Source organism: Mobula hypostoma, chromosome 29 (genome assembly GCF_963921235.1).
Source record: "Mobula hypostoma chromosome 29, sMobHyp1.1, whole genome shotgun sequence".
NCBI classification, from domain to species: domain Eukaryota; kingdom Metazoa; phylum Chordata; class Chondrichthyes; order Myliobatiformes; family Myliobatidae; genus Mobula; species Mobula hypostoma.
The window spans coordinates 4,579,415-4,591,563 of record NC_086125.1 but is presented as its reverse complement, the minus strand read 5'-3'; the positions used below and the strand labels follow the sequence as shown (position 1 = coordinate 4,591,563).

The window sequence follows — 12,149 nt, the reverse complement described above, 5'->3', positions numbered from 1 at the left end:
AAGAGTTCTCACTCACTTGTGATTTTTTTTTTCCCCCATTGTTGTTTGGTCTAAGACCTGGGTATTGTCCATGGGACTATTAGCTCTATAATATTTGTTTAACTGGGTGAGGATTGGATTTGCCTCCAGTTTGGGTGGGATGGTTGGGCAAAGTTCACCTGAAACACTTTTGCTTCAGAGGAGCCCCAGCACAGCATTTCCTTTTTCTGTACACCATGTCTAGTTTCTGAAGCCACTATTCTCTCAAGTATAGAATCTTTGTTGCTGCTTGCTTCCTCTAACATGAGTCAGAACTACTAGCAAACATTCTATATGAAGACAGCCAATTCCCCTCTAGTGGCATTCCCACATGTTACACTTAAACGTGTGGGCTATAATATCTTTGATTACCGAGTAAAAGCAGAATATAATCAAATGTTGTCTGCTTCTGTAATGGTGTAAAATTTCACTGAGTACAGCTGCTGTATGTGAACAGATTTCAACTATTTTAAGAAGCTAACCTGATGACTCTCTCTCCATGAAGCCTACCTGACCAAGGGTTTCCTGCATTGAATTTTAGTACCCCCTGTTTGTTTGACAGGTGGGGGTTCTCCACGGCAGGATCTTGTCTGTAGTGTGGCTTGGTTGGGGGTAACAGCAATGTAAAACCTAAATGCCAATGTTTGGAACTGCCCATATAAGTTTTACAAAACTACTCAAGTTTATTTACACAAAATGCAAACCTTGTATTTACAAGACGATGACTAAATTAAAATGATTACTGTCTATAAATGGTTGATTCCCTGGGGGTGGGGGGGGGCGCACCAGTGTTCCTGGAGATCTCATTTCTCCCCCCCCCACCATGATGAAATGCTCCCTCTCCAAGGATACTTGGACACGAACATACCCCTGGGAGAATAGCCCTGACAGAGACCTTGACTGTCTGCTGCCTGGATTTGTGAATGGCCATCATGGGCAGGCCCAGGACCCAGCCCACCAGTAAAGCCACTGAGTGACTGCCCTCATCTGTACTGGGTGCCCATACCAGGAGTATAACCGAAGCATGAGGAGCAGCCCCTTCAGATATTCAAACTAGGGTGCAACCTCCCACATCCCAAATGTACATGGTGCACTGACTGCTCCCTTTCACAAATGTCTTGGAACTAGGTTCAAGTTTACAGTCCTTCAGCTGTGTAAATGAATATACATCTAAATGGGCAATGTTGCTCTGGGACCAAGGTGTAAAACACAGTACATGTATCTCACAATTCATTATCCTTTGACCCTCTTGAAGTCCTGCATACGAAACAATGGACTCCATTGGTGAAATTACCCTGAGTGCCAATATTTTGGATTTTAAGGTCAGTTTGCAAGATTGGTTTAATCTTTTTATAACTGTCCTCTTCTGATTTGTAGGTTAAATTAGTCTCATAGTTTCAATCTATTTTGGGTGGAATTTTTTTTTTGGTAACGTACTGCCAAGTCACCAAGCTGCAGGTTTCTCCCACCTGTTTTGCCGTTGTTGAGTGCAGTGGATGTAGGCACAAGTCTTCCACATAATGTACTGAAGAAGCAGGTGCTGTGATCCTCTTCCATGTGAAGGGAGAAGAGGTTTTGAGTTCACCCAGACAGTAGATTTACTAAATGTGGTAGTCTGCTGAAAGTGACTAGACCCCCTTCTAGCTTCCCTATCCCGTTAGGAAGAACTTCATCTTGGTAACTCTCTCCAACATTTGTAGTATCTACAGAAGACTCTATCTCAAGGAGGCCATGGACATCAAAGATCCCCGCTTTGACATCTGCATTCATGCCATCAATGAATGAAACCCAGATTTCCCCCCCCCCCCCAATCTAAGTGTTGGATTTTAAAAGATTCTTGGTGGGTGTATATTTGGTACAGGTAGCATCACCCCCTGCAGTGTCTCCAAGACAAGCACCCCACCTGAAACCAAATCAGATCTGATGGGACGTTTGTAATGGCTGGGCCTCTTGCAGTTGTGGCAGAAAGGGATTTTATAATGAATTGACTCAAAAGCTCCTTCATGTTAAATGTGGTTACTTTTGTTTCTGAAGCAGTTCCTGTGGTTGTCACTGACCAAAATTTCTTTAGACCATATGACATAGGAGCAGCTTGAGGGTATTTGGCCCATCTCTGCTCCACCACGGCTGATGAATTGTCCATCTCAACCCCATTCTGCTGTCTTCTCCCTGTAATCCATGACACCCTTATTAATGAAAAACCCATCAACCTCTGCTTTAAATATACCTAATGACTTGGCCTCCACAGCTGTTTGTGGCAATGAATTCCGCAGATTCATCACCCTCTGGTGAAAGGTATTCCTCCTTACTCTGTTCTAAAGGACCACTTGATCTTATTCTCTACCCATTATGTTCAGGCCTTTCAATATTTGACTGGAGGATGCCTCAGCTAAGTGGAGCATGACTGTAAAACAGCTACTGTGCTGAGATTTCTTTTATCCTTTCAGTTCTCCTCTGTCACCTCACTGAAGATTTGCTTTATTTTTCATGCAGTTAAAATACGTTGCTTTGCATCAAAAGATGGTGCTGGCAGCCCACAAGTGTCGCCTGCTTCTGGTGTCAATATAACATGCCCACAACTCACTAAGCCTAACTATCTTGTGGCGAGGGGGGGAACTTGCAATGTCACGGGGAGAATATACAAACTCCTTAAAATTGAGGCTCAACCTCTAGAGCAGGAGGAAGGAGGATTTTTTTTTTTTAAAAGTCAGTAGTGAATCTGTGGAATGCTCTGCCACAGACTGGTGGAGTCCAAGTCTATGGGTATACTTAAAGTGGAAATTGATAATTTCCTGATTGATCAGGGCAACAAAGGATATGGCAAGAAGACAGGTGTTTGGTGTTGGAAAATCCTTGTGTTTTTTCTCTCCCCTCTCCCCACCTTTCAAATCTACTCACTTTTTTTCCTCCAGTGTTTTGGCCCAAAACATTAACTGTGCTCCCCCCCCCCGCCCCCCATATGCTGCCTGGCCTGCTGAGTTCCTCCAGCATTTTGTGTGTTGCTCGGATTTCCAGCATCTGCAGATTTTCTCTTGTTTGGGTTTTGTATTGTTCTGCTTATTTAAGATGTTTCTGGGTGGCTCAGGGCTTGTAGCTTCGTGTTGTTCTAATATCCTTGTGCTACCGTGTATTCTCTTCCATATCCATTACAATTGTCTTTGCCATTAACCTATACTTCCCACTACACCACTGGCATTTAGGATAGCATTGAGGGTCCTCCATCTATTTGTCCTTGGCCATTCCTCTTTTGTGCCCCATGTTGTGTTCGGGGTCCTCATTTCTGCCTCTACGGTACAGCATCAAGTTGTCTTTTGTCTCCTGTACCCTTCAGGGTTCAGCGAAGTGCTGTCTTGATGGAGTTGGCCTCTTCTCACGTCCAATCCATCCCCAACATGATGATTGTGGCCATGTCCTCTTGATGACACTGAAGGAGTAGGGTGTGGTTGGAGATCTTTCTTGGCCAGAAAATAGAGAAGTTCACAATGTGGAATGATGACAACTTGTTAAGGTGGTTCTGTCATGTGCCAGCATTCTGAGCCGTACAAGTGTGTGGGCAGAACACAGCTCTGGTACAGATTCACCTCAGTGTGGACGCTGTACTGGGTCGATCTCCACATGTTGCTCATTGATCTGAAGGTGTTTCTAGCTTGGCGTCTGCACTAGATGTCGTTCTTGGTCCCACCATCTTTCGGAATGATGCTGCCCAGGTAGGTGAATCTGCTGGTCGGTGCTGGGTAAGTCAATGCCTAATGCTGTGATGGGAAGAGACAACACTAGCTTGAGGGTCATGGTCTCAGTCTTTCCTCTGGCTGCCTGACTCCAACCTGTCCACCAAAGGTGCATAAGTGCTTGAATTTTCTCTTGCGTGTACTGGTGTGTGTGATAGTGATGCAAAGTCATCTACCAGGTCAAGGTCTTCTAAACTAGAGAATGGAGTCCACCTAACGCCCCTCGGCTTATCTTTTGTTTGCCTTGTAACCCAGACGGTCACCATTGAACAATATTGGTGACATCACACAGCTTTGCCTGACTCCTGTCTTGATTTCAAAGCTCAAATTGCAGTCCCCAACTGTGTAGGTGAAATTAACATTAAAAACTCACAAGCCTTCCAATTTTGGAAGAGATGCTGTACGATCTGAAAATTTGCCAGAGGCTCTCCCTGTGAATGCCATCAAAAACCTTGTTCACGAAGTTCACATACAATTGTCTCTGCCACTACACTGTTCTCTGATGTTACAGTGTGAAGATTTGGTTGACATAACCATTAGCCTATAGCAAGGATACAAGTTGTGGGTGTGCTATTTTGGTGAGAAACATGACAACACTTGTGGGCTGCTCCCAAAATGATCTGGCCATAGTCATCGACACAAATGACATTTCAGTGTTGATATACATGTGCCAAAGCTGATCTTTAACATTGGTGTATCCTTGAGTTTGAGGATCTAACAACTGAAGACATTGTGCACTAGTGAAGAAAATTTAAAATTGAGATTGGAGATGGAGGGGTGCAGGTCTTGGGAATGGGGAAGGACGTGACAGTTGGTTAAATTTAAGAATGTACTGGTACCAGCATTTGCCGTGCTTTAGCAAACATCTCGCTCTTCACAGAACTGGGGTACTGATTGCTGTTTTGTGAGCAGCTGATTGCCCAGCATGTGGTGGCTGAGTGCAGAGAGGCTGACATGAGGCTCCATGCCATGATGCCACTAGACTGACAGCTGCAGCCAATAGAATTGATGCTGGGAATAATGCCCAGCTTGTAAACAATTTGTCAAGTATCGTGACGAAATCTTGTCATTTGTCAAGAAGTTTCAACAATTGTCTAAGTTGTATAATCTCTCCAGTGGGGGGAATGATGAAGCAGCTTCAACCTCTACATTGCATTGTGTTTACTTTGTATTTCTCACATTCTCATGGACCTCTTGTTCTGAAGCACAGTTAACATGCTGGCTGCAATCCAGAAACTACTGAAAGGAGAAATGCCAATCTGTGTCTAGTCTAGGCCAGTGGCTGCTATTCTCCCAGGGCTACAGTACACTGGTGTAGATTTGTACCCCACCCTCGCATGCACCTTGAATCTGACCTTTTCTCTGGAAGTTGGTGTTTCCCACCCGCTGGACTATGGATGGTCTCAATCTCTCCATTTTCTAACCCAGTCACTTTGTTAATGCTGCCAAACAATCTTTTGTATGAAATTCCCATGGATTCCCCCTCTACTTAAACTTTGAGCCAATATTCCTTTGTGTTGGACCAGGATAGTGTGCCACCTGCACAATGACTGATTCCCATACTTGTTCTCCTCTCCTTATCCAACCCCATGTTTTGAATGTATGACACGTTCTCCCCTTCCACCCCCGCTGGTACAGGAAACGTCAGTAACTTGGGCTGCTTGATAAGTGTAAATGTGAAGCATAAAAATGGCACAGTACAGTTCCCACTGAATCCATGCTGACCTTTGTGCTCCCATATTTCATTGTCATCCCCCCCCCCCAACCCCCAGATTCTACTAGTCTAAACACTGGGGTAGTCTACTGTGGCCAATTAAGCTGCCAACCAGAATGTCTTGAGGAAATCAGAAACTTGTGGTTCTTGGAAAGTGCAAGATCCAGAGCTGCAACCCAAGGGTCATGATTGAACTTTGATCCGTGGTGTTGTAAGGCAGTGGTTCTGCCAGTGCCACTGTGCTGCCAGTAGTAGCATTTGGATAAAGGCGTAGTCTTCTATCAGAACCTAGGCTTTCGATTTTTTTTTAATTGATCAAATCTACAAGGATCTCTCTGAAGGAGGAATATTTGATTGGCTGAAGCCTGAGATTGCCATGGATTTGACATTGGGGAGACGTTCTGAGCCCAGTAATGCATAAAACAGAACAAAGTGGGGTTAGGAGAGCTGAACTTGACTTGTTGCTGACTAAAACCAACAATTACATTGCTGGTCATTCCGTCTTTTAATGGAAGCCTCAAATGATGTTCCCATTTGCTTTGGAGATGGCGTCAATACTGGCTTCCTTAAAGAGAAGCAGAAGTTGCACAAATTCTGCATATTGAGTTTCCCTGTGTACTTTATATATTTTAAAAAAAAACAGCTTATTATGCTTAGTTTCTCAAAGAAATCACTTGCACATTGTTTATAATTTCCCCTGTTGGAACTGGGTAGCTTGCAGCCACCTGCAACTTGCCACACGGTTTGTCCATGTTGAAAGTATTTGCAATTCTTTGTCCCTATAGGCTTAGAAACTGTTCATGCAGGTAACATTAAGTTGATATTTCTTCAGACAAAGAAGTTTTAATCACTCGCAGGCAGTAATTTGTCCCGCGGACCAGGAGCTTTTCAAGTAAATCCAGCTTTCTTCCATATTTGGATGTCACCTTTATTAGTTTTGCGATAATAAATCTTCAAAATGTTGGGTTATGCATCAGTAATGTTTGATCTCCCTCATTTAACTCCACCCGAGCTGTAATAGTATTGCACTAATTGCCACACTACAGTGTTGCCCTAAATTGCAAATTTTAAGTAGAAAAATGGTGCCCACAAAAGGTATTCACCCCCCCCCCACCCCGGGAAGTATTCATGTTTTATTGTTTTACAACATTGAACCAGTGGATTTGGCTTGGACCCTGGTTAACAGAAACTGTCAGTGAAAGTGATCTAAATTACAAATATGCAATCAATTACTGTGTTTTATAAGTAATCACCTCCTTTTAATAGGACACACCAAATCATCACTAGTGCAGCTAACTGGTTTTAGAAGCACGTAATTAGTTAAATGGAGATCACCGTGTGCAGTCAAGGTGTTTCAATTTTTTGTAGTAAAAATACACCTGTATCTGGAGGGACCAACTGCTGGTGAGTCAGTATCCTGGCAAAAACTACAACATGAAGGCAAAAGAACACTCCAAGCAACTCCGCATAAAGGTTATTGAAAAGCACAAGTTGGGAAATGGATAGAAGGAAATTTCCAAGTCACTGAATATCCTTTGAAGTACAGTTAAATCAATCATCAAGAAATGGAAGGAATATGGCACAGCTGTAAATCTGCCTGGAGCAGGCAATCCTTAAAAAAACACAATGATGGCACGACGACAACGACATGACGACAAAAGACGACAAAAGCTGAGTAACTGTACAAGAAAGGAGGCCATCAAGGGACCTGTGACAACTCTGGAGGAGTTACAAGTGTCAGTGGCTGAGATGGGAGAGACTACACATACAACTGTTGCCCGGGTGTTTTAGCAGTTGCAGCTTTATGGGAGAGCGGCAAAGAGAAAGCCACTTTTTTTTGGGGTGGGGATGGGAACTCAAATTAAATCTCAGCTAGAGTTTGCCAGAAGGCACGTGGGAAGACTCTGAATTCAGCTAGCTGGAAGAAGGTTCTATGATCTGATGAAACCAAAATTGAGCTTTCTGGCCATCATACTAAATGCTATTTTGCAAACACCACATCAAAAGTGCTTACAGTGAAGCCTGGTGGTGGTTTCATCATGCTGTGGGGATGCTTCACTTGCAGGCCCTGGAAGGCTTGTGAAGGCAGAGGGTAAAACGAATGCAGCAAAGTACAGGGAACTCCTGGAGGAAAACCTGATGCGGTCGGAGACACCGACTCTGGAGAAGATTTGTTTTCCAGCAAGTCAATGACCCCAAGTACAAAGCCAAAGCTACACAGAAATGGCTTAAAAACAACAAAGTTAATGCCCTGGAGTAGCCAGGGTGTGGCTGGACTTGGAAAAAGGCTGTTCACTCATGATCCCTGTTCAATCTGACAGAGCTTGAGCAGTTTTGTAAAGAAGAATGGGGGAAAAATTGTGATGTCGAGATCTATCCATACAGACTCGCGGCTGTAATTGCTGCCAAAGTTGCCTCTACTGAATACTGACTTGAATGGGGGTGAATGCTTATGTAATCAATTATTTTGTATTTTATATTTAATTTGGATCATTTTGTAAAGATCTGTTTTCACTTTGACACAAGGTTCTTTAATCTGTGTCAGAAAAGCCAAATTAAATCCACTGATTGTGTTGTTAAACAAAACATGAAAACTTCCAAAGTGGGGGTTGAATACTTTATAGGCACTGTAGCTATTGTTTGAAAACTGTGACTTGCTAGTTAACTTTATTCTGTCTCCTACAGCTTCCAAGAAACCAGCTGGTGTTACGACAGATAAACTACCTGTGGAAAAACCAGTGAAGCTCCTTCACAGCACAGTGAGCAGGTAAAGGGTTCAGCACGTTAAGCTAGTCTTGACCAACGAGCAAATGCTGGAAATCCAGTGCAACACACAGCAAATGTTAAAATAACTCGGTACGTCAGGCAGTATCTATGGAAATGGTGGACATTTTGGGTCAAGGATGAGAAGGAATGGCTGGGGGTGGGGGTGGAGAGGGAACAAACCAGAATAAGAAGATAGAGGAGGAAAACGGTACAATGTCCCATCCAGTCTGATTTGTGCACGTGTCAGGAGGGAGGCTTGTACTGAGCAGCACTTGTTTTAGAGATACAGCACTACAGACACTTGAGCCCACATGCTCCAATGTACCCATGTGACCAATTAACCTCCTAACCCTTTAACGTGGGAGGAAACCAGAGCACCCAGAGGAAACCCACGAGCTCACGTGTGAGAATGTACAAACTCCTTACAGACAGCAGCAGGAGTTAAACTTTGTGACTTCGGTTTCTCTAATTGTATTGTGCCAACTGTCACGCTGCTGTGTTGTCCAAACTAATTCCCTCAAACTGGATATGGGATTCCCATTCACAGGGTTACAGGGAGAATGTGCGACCTCCACATGCAAAGACTGGGATTGAACCCGGGTCGCTGGAGGTGAGGCAGGTGCCTTTAACTGCTGGGTGGTATAAATGCCCAATTTTCATCCAGGTTAATGACTTGAATCAAATTTAAAAAAAAACACTAATAGACAGTGCTTATTTTAATATCCAGAATAGGCCTAGTCTTTAAATCTAAGCAGGCAGTCATTTGGAATTGTCCCATCTTTCTTGCTAGCTGTAACTCAACCAGCTTTTGTTTCTACTATTTGTCTTTCCTGGACTGGCTGGTTTCCAGCACCCAGCACCTTTTTAGTTGCTCAGTTGACTGGGGGGGGGGGGGGGGGAGACCCAATCTTGAAGGCAGAATTCCCTGCCAGTAAGATTTTATTTTGGGTTTTTGGTATTTGGATTTGCTGTTGTGTCTAACCTTGCCTCCATTCTGCGGGCTGCACACTTGAACAAACAGGTAAGTGTTTGGCCTCCAGGACCTGAGTAGCAAGGAGTGGCTTCATCCCAGTGGATGGCACACTGGGAAAGTAATCCCTCCAAACTGGCTTGGTCTCAGAATTCCGCAGATACTGGAAATTCAGAGTGCTGGAGGATCTCGGCAGGTCGGGCAGCATCTTTGGAGAGAAATGGAGTTGTCGTTTTGTTCTGCTGAAGGGTCTTGGCCTGAAGTGCAACTCCTTTCCTCCTAAATTTTTTTATTTTGCTGAAATACAGCACAGAATAGGCCATTGCACCCCCAATTTAACCTGAACCTAATCACGGGACAACTTACAATGACCAGTTAATCTACTAACTGGTACTTGGAAGGAAACTGGAGCACCCGGAGGAAACCCGTGCGGTCATGGAGAACATACAAGCACCTTGTAGGCAGTGGTCGGATTGATGCTGCCTGACCCGAGTTCCACAAGAATTTTGTGATTTATGGTACATTCTTGCATGGGAGTATTAGTGCTTTGGGCTCTAGGTTGGGGAAATACCACCTTTATAGTTGCCATCAATTAAATTAGTTATCTTGGGCAACTCAGTTATTGGATGTGGTAGGTATTGCCCAACTTCTGACTATTGTTTGTTCAGGTGGTGGTCAGGCGAGAGAGGGCTTAACCAATAACTAACTATACCCTCAGAATGAGCTGCACTGTGACATCTTGTGGTGTTTTGCTTTTACCTATGCTGTCAACGCTACCTGCCTTTTAGGTAGGTGCAGGGTGATGCCAAACCAAAGATTTATCAAATTCATCAACTCAAAAATGGGAATGAATCAGGAAGTGAGAAGGCAATTTCATTGGACAAAAGTTTGTATTAAGTTTGGAAAGTAATGAGACTTTTTGCTGTATTTCTCTCTAGCTGCTGCTTGCCTTGTGAGATGGCTTGGTAGTGTCGTGGTTTGTGTAATTCTATTGGTGTCAGCTATGAGATCAGACAATTCCTGCCCCTGTCTGGCAGGAGTTAGTATGTTCTGCCTGTGACTGGGTATGTTTCCTCTGGGTGCTGTGGTTTCCTCTCAATCCAATGACATACAGTTGGGTTAAGTTAGTAAGTTGTGGGCAGGTTATGCTCTGGAAGCATTGTGACACTTCCTGGCTCCCAGCACAATCTTCCATAATTTGATGCAAGCTATGCGATTCATTGTTCTGATATACATGTGATAGAGCTGATCTTTGTTAGATATTTGTAAATGTCTCTACTCTGTGGACTCTCTCAAATGGTGATAAGTTTTGACTATTTTGCGTTGGAGATAATTTATGAAAATTGACTTGAAGAGATGTTGAGTCTTCACTACATGAATGCTGCAAACAGAATATTTTTCACATGACACTTCATGACAACTTCGTGCAGCGTTAAGGTGTCTGAGTTGGAAGGCTGTGGACTTCTACTGATGTTGAAATGCAGATGTTTTCAAAAGAAAATTGGATATTCAATTCCCCCTGCTCCAAGCCTTTTTTAAAAAATCTAATTTGGAAAGCTTCAGAGGCAAACTGGATTTTCTCCCTTATTAAACTAGGCCACTATATAATCACCTGTTGGGCATCTCGCTGCTGGCAATGTTGAGATTTTGCTACTGTCAATAGAAGACTAGACGGCTTTTGACAAGTCTGAACAGTGTTTCTCACTGGGCTAAATTTGTAGCCTACAGCACAGAACACAAAGGTGAATCCGGAGGTGAAGTGGCTGCTAATTGTTTTTAAAAGTATTGGAGTTGATCTTCCTGGCGATGTCATGCAAATCCTAACATTTCTATCATTTACGTTGTTCGTATAGTAATAGCCTGATGCTCCTGTTCCATTACAGATTGACCTGAGGTCTGGATCGATGGTCATCTTGATCTGGCAGTGCTTGGAAGAGAGATTCTTACTAGCTCTTCCTTCAGTTCGTCCTGACGAAGGGTCTCGGCCCGAAACGTCGACGGTACCTCTTCCTAGAGATGCTGCCTGGCCTGCTGCGTTCACCAGCAACTTTGATGTGTGTTGCCTGAATTTCCAGCATCTGCAGAATTCCTTGTGTTTGCGTATTTCCCCTGGTCATGGCTTTCCGCGTGTTCCCAAATCTGGTCACACTCTGTTGATAGTTCAGAGAAGGGAAATGGCGCCATCTGCTGGGCTGAGGCAGAACATCAGGGAGCTCTGCTCTGCTCTGAATCTGGGCCGGTTGGCGAGGAGCAAAACTGCTGGAGGGTTTCAATGGGTCGGGCAGCATCTGTGGAGGCAAAGGAGTTAATTTTGGTTCAGGACTTGGTGTGTAGCTAGAAGATGGGCTGGTGTAAGAGGCGAGAAGGGGTGGCAGTGATGGATGGAACAAGGTGGGAGTGTGTGGGAAAAGCTGGGATGGGAGTGTTGAGACAGGCTAAGATCTTGTCTGACATATAGGACTATTATGTTGAGGACAAAACATTTGGTGGTGGCATCTGTTAGTCTCTCAAGACCGTGGATCTGTGCCTGGAAAGTCTCGCTTCAGTCTGTGTTAGAGCAGCGTCTGTCATGGCTGTAGAGGCCCACACGGGAGTGACAGTCTCGTCTGCAAAGACTGCACTTGAAGGCGCTGTCTTCCAGTGTTGGCTTGGCGCATTTTTTTTTTGGTGAGTGTGCTTTTCTTCAGCAGCAAGCCTCAACTTCTCTCCTCCTCTTTTTAGACCTCTGCGTATTTCCAGCCTCCGGCGAGAGCGATTTCTTACGATGTCCTCCCACCTCTCGATGTTCATGTAACATTTATACAATACTAAACTAACTTTCCAGATGCAAATCGGATTCAACTGCTTTGCTTGACAAATGGTGTATATGGTCCATCTATCTGGGGAAAACTTCACCCCATACAATCTACAGATGCTGTTGCCGTTAACTATGTACGTAACTGTTGTCGCCATC

The 12,149-nt window shown here is 44.0% G+C and overlaps 1 protein-coding gene across 1 annotated transcript in view; it reads left to right on the top strand.

Annotated features, from left to right (window-relative positions):
* LOC134339463 (BTB/POZ domain-containing protein 8-like) overlaps positions 1 to 12,149 on the top strand; it is a 129,609-nt gene that overhangs the window by 103,461 nt on the left and 13,999 nt on the right. The window contains exon 3 of the mRNA XM_063035996.1: positions 8,146 to 8,227. Within this exon, the coding sequence (XP_062892066.1) occupies positions 8,146 to 8,227 (82 nt within the window). The remainder of the gene's footprint in view (positions 1 to 8,145; positions 8,228 to 12,149) is intronic.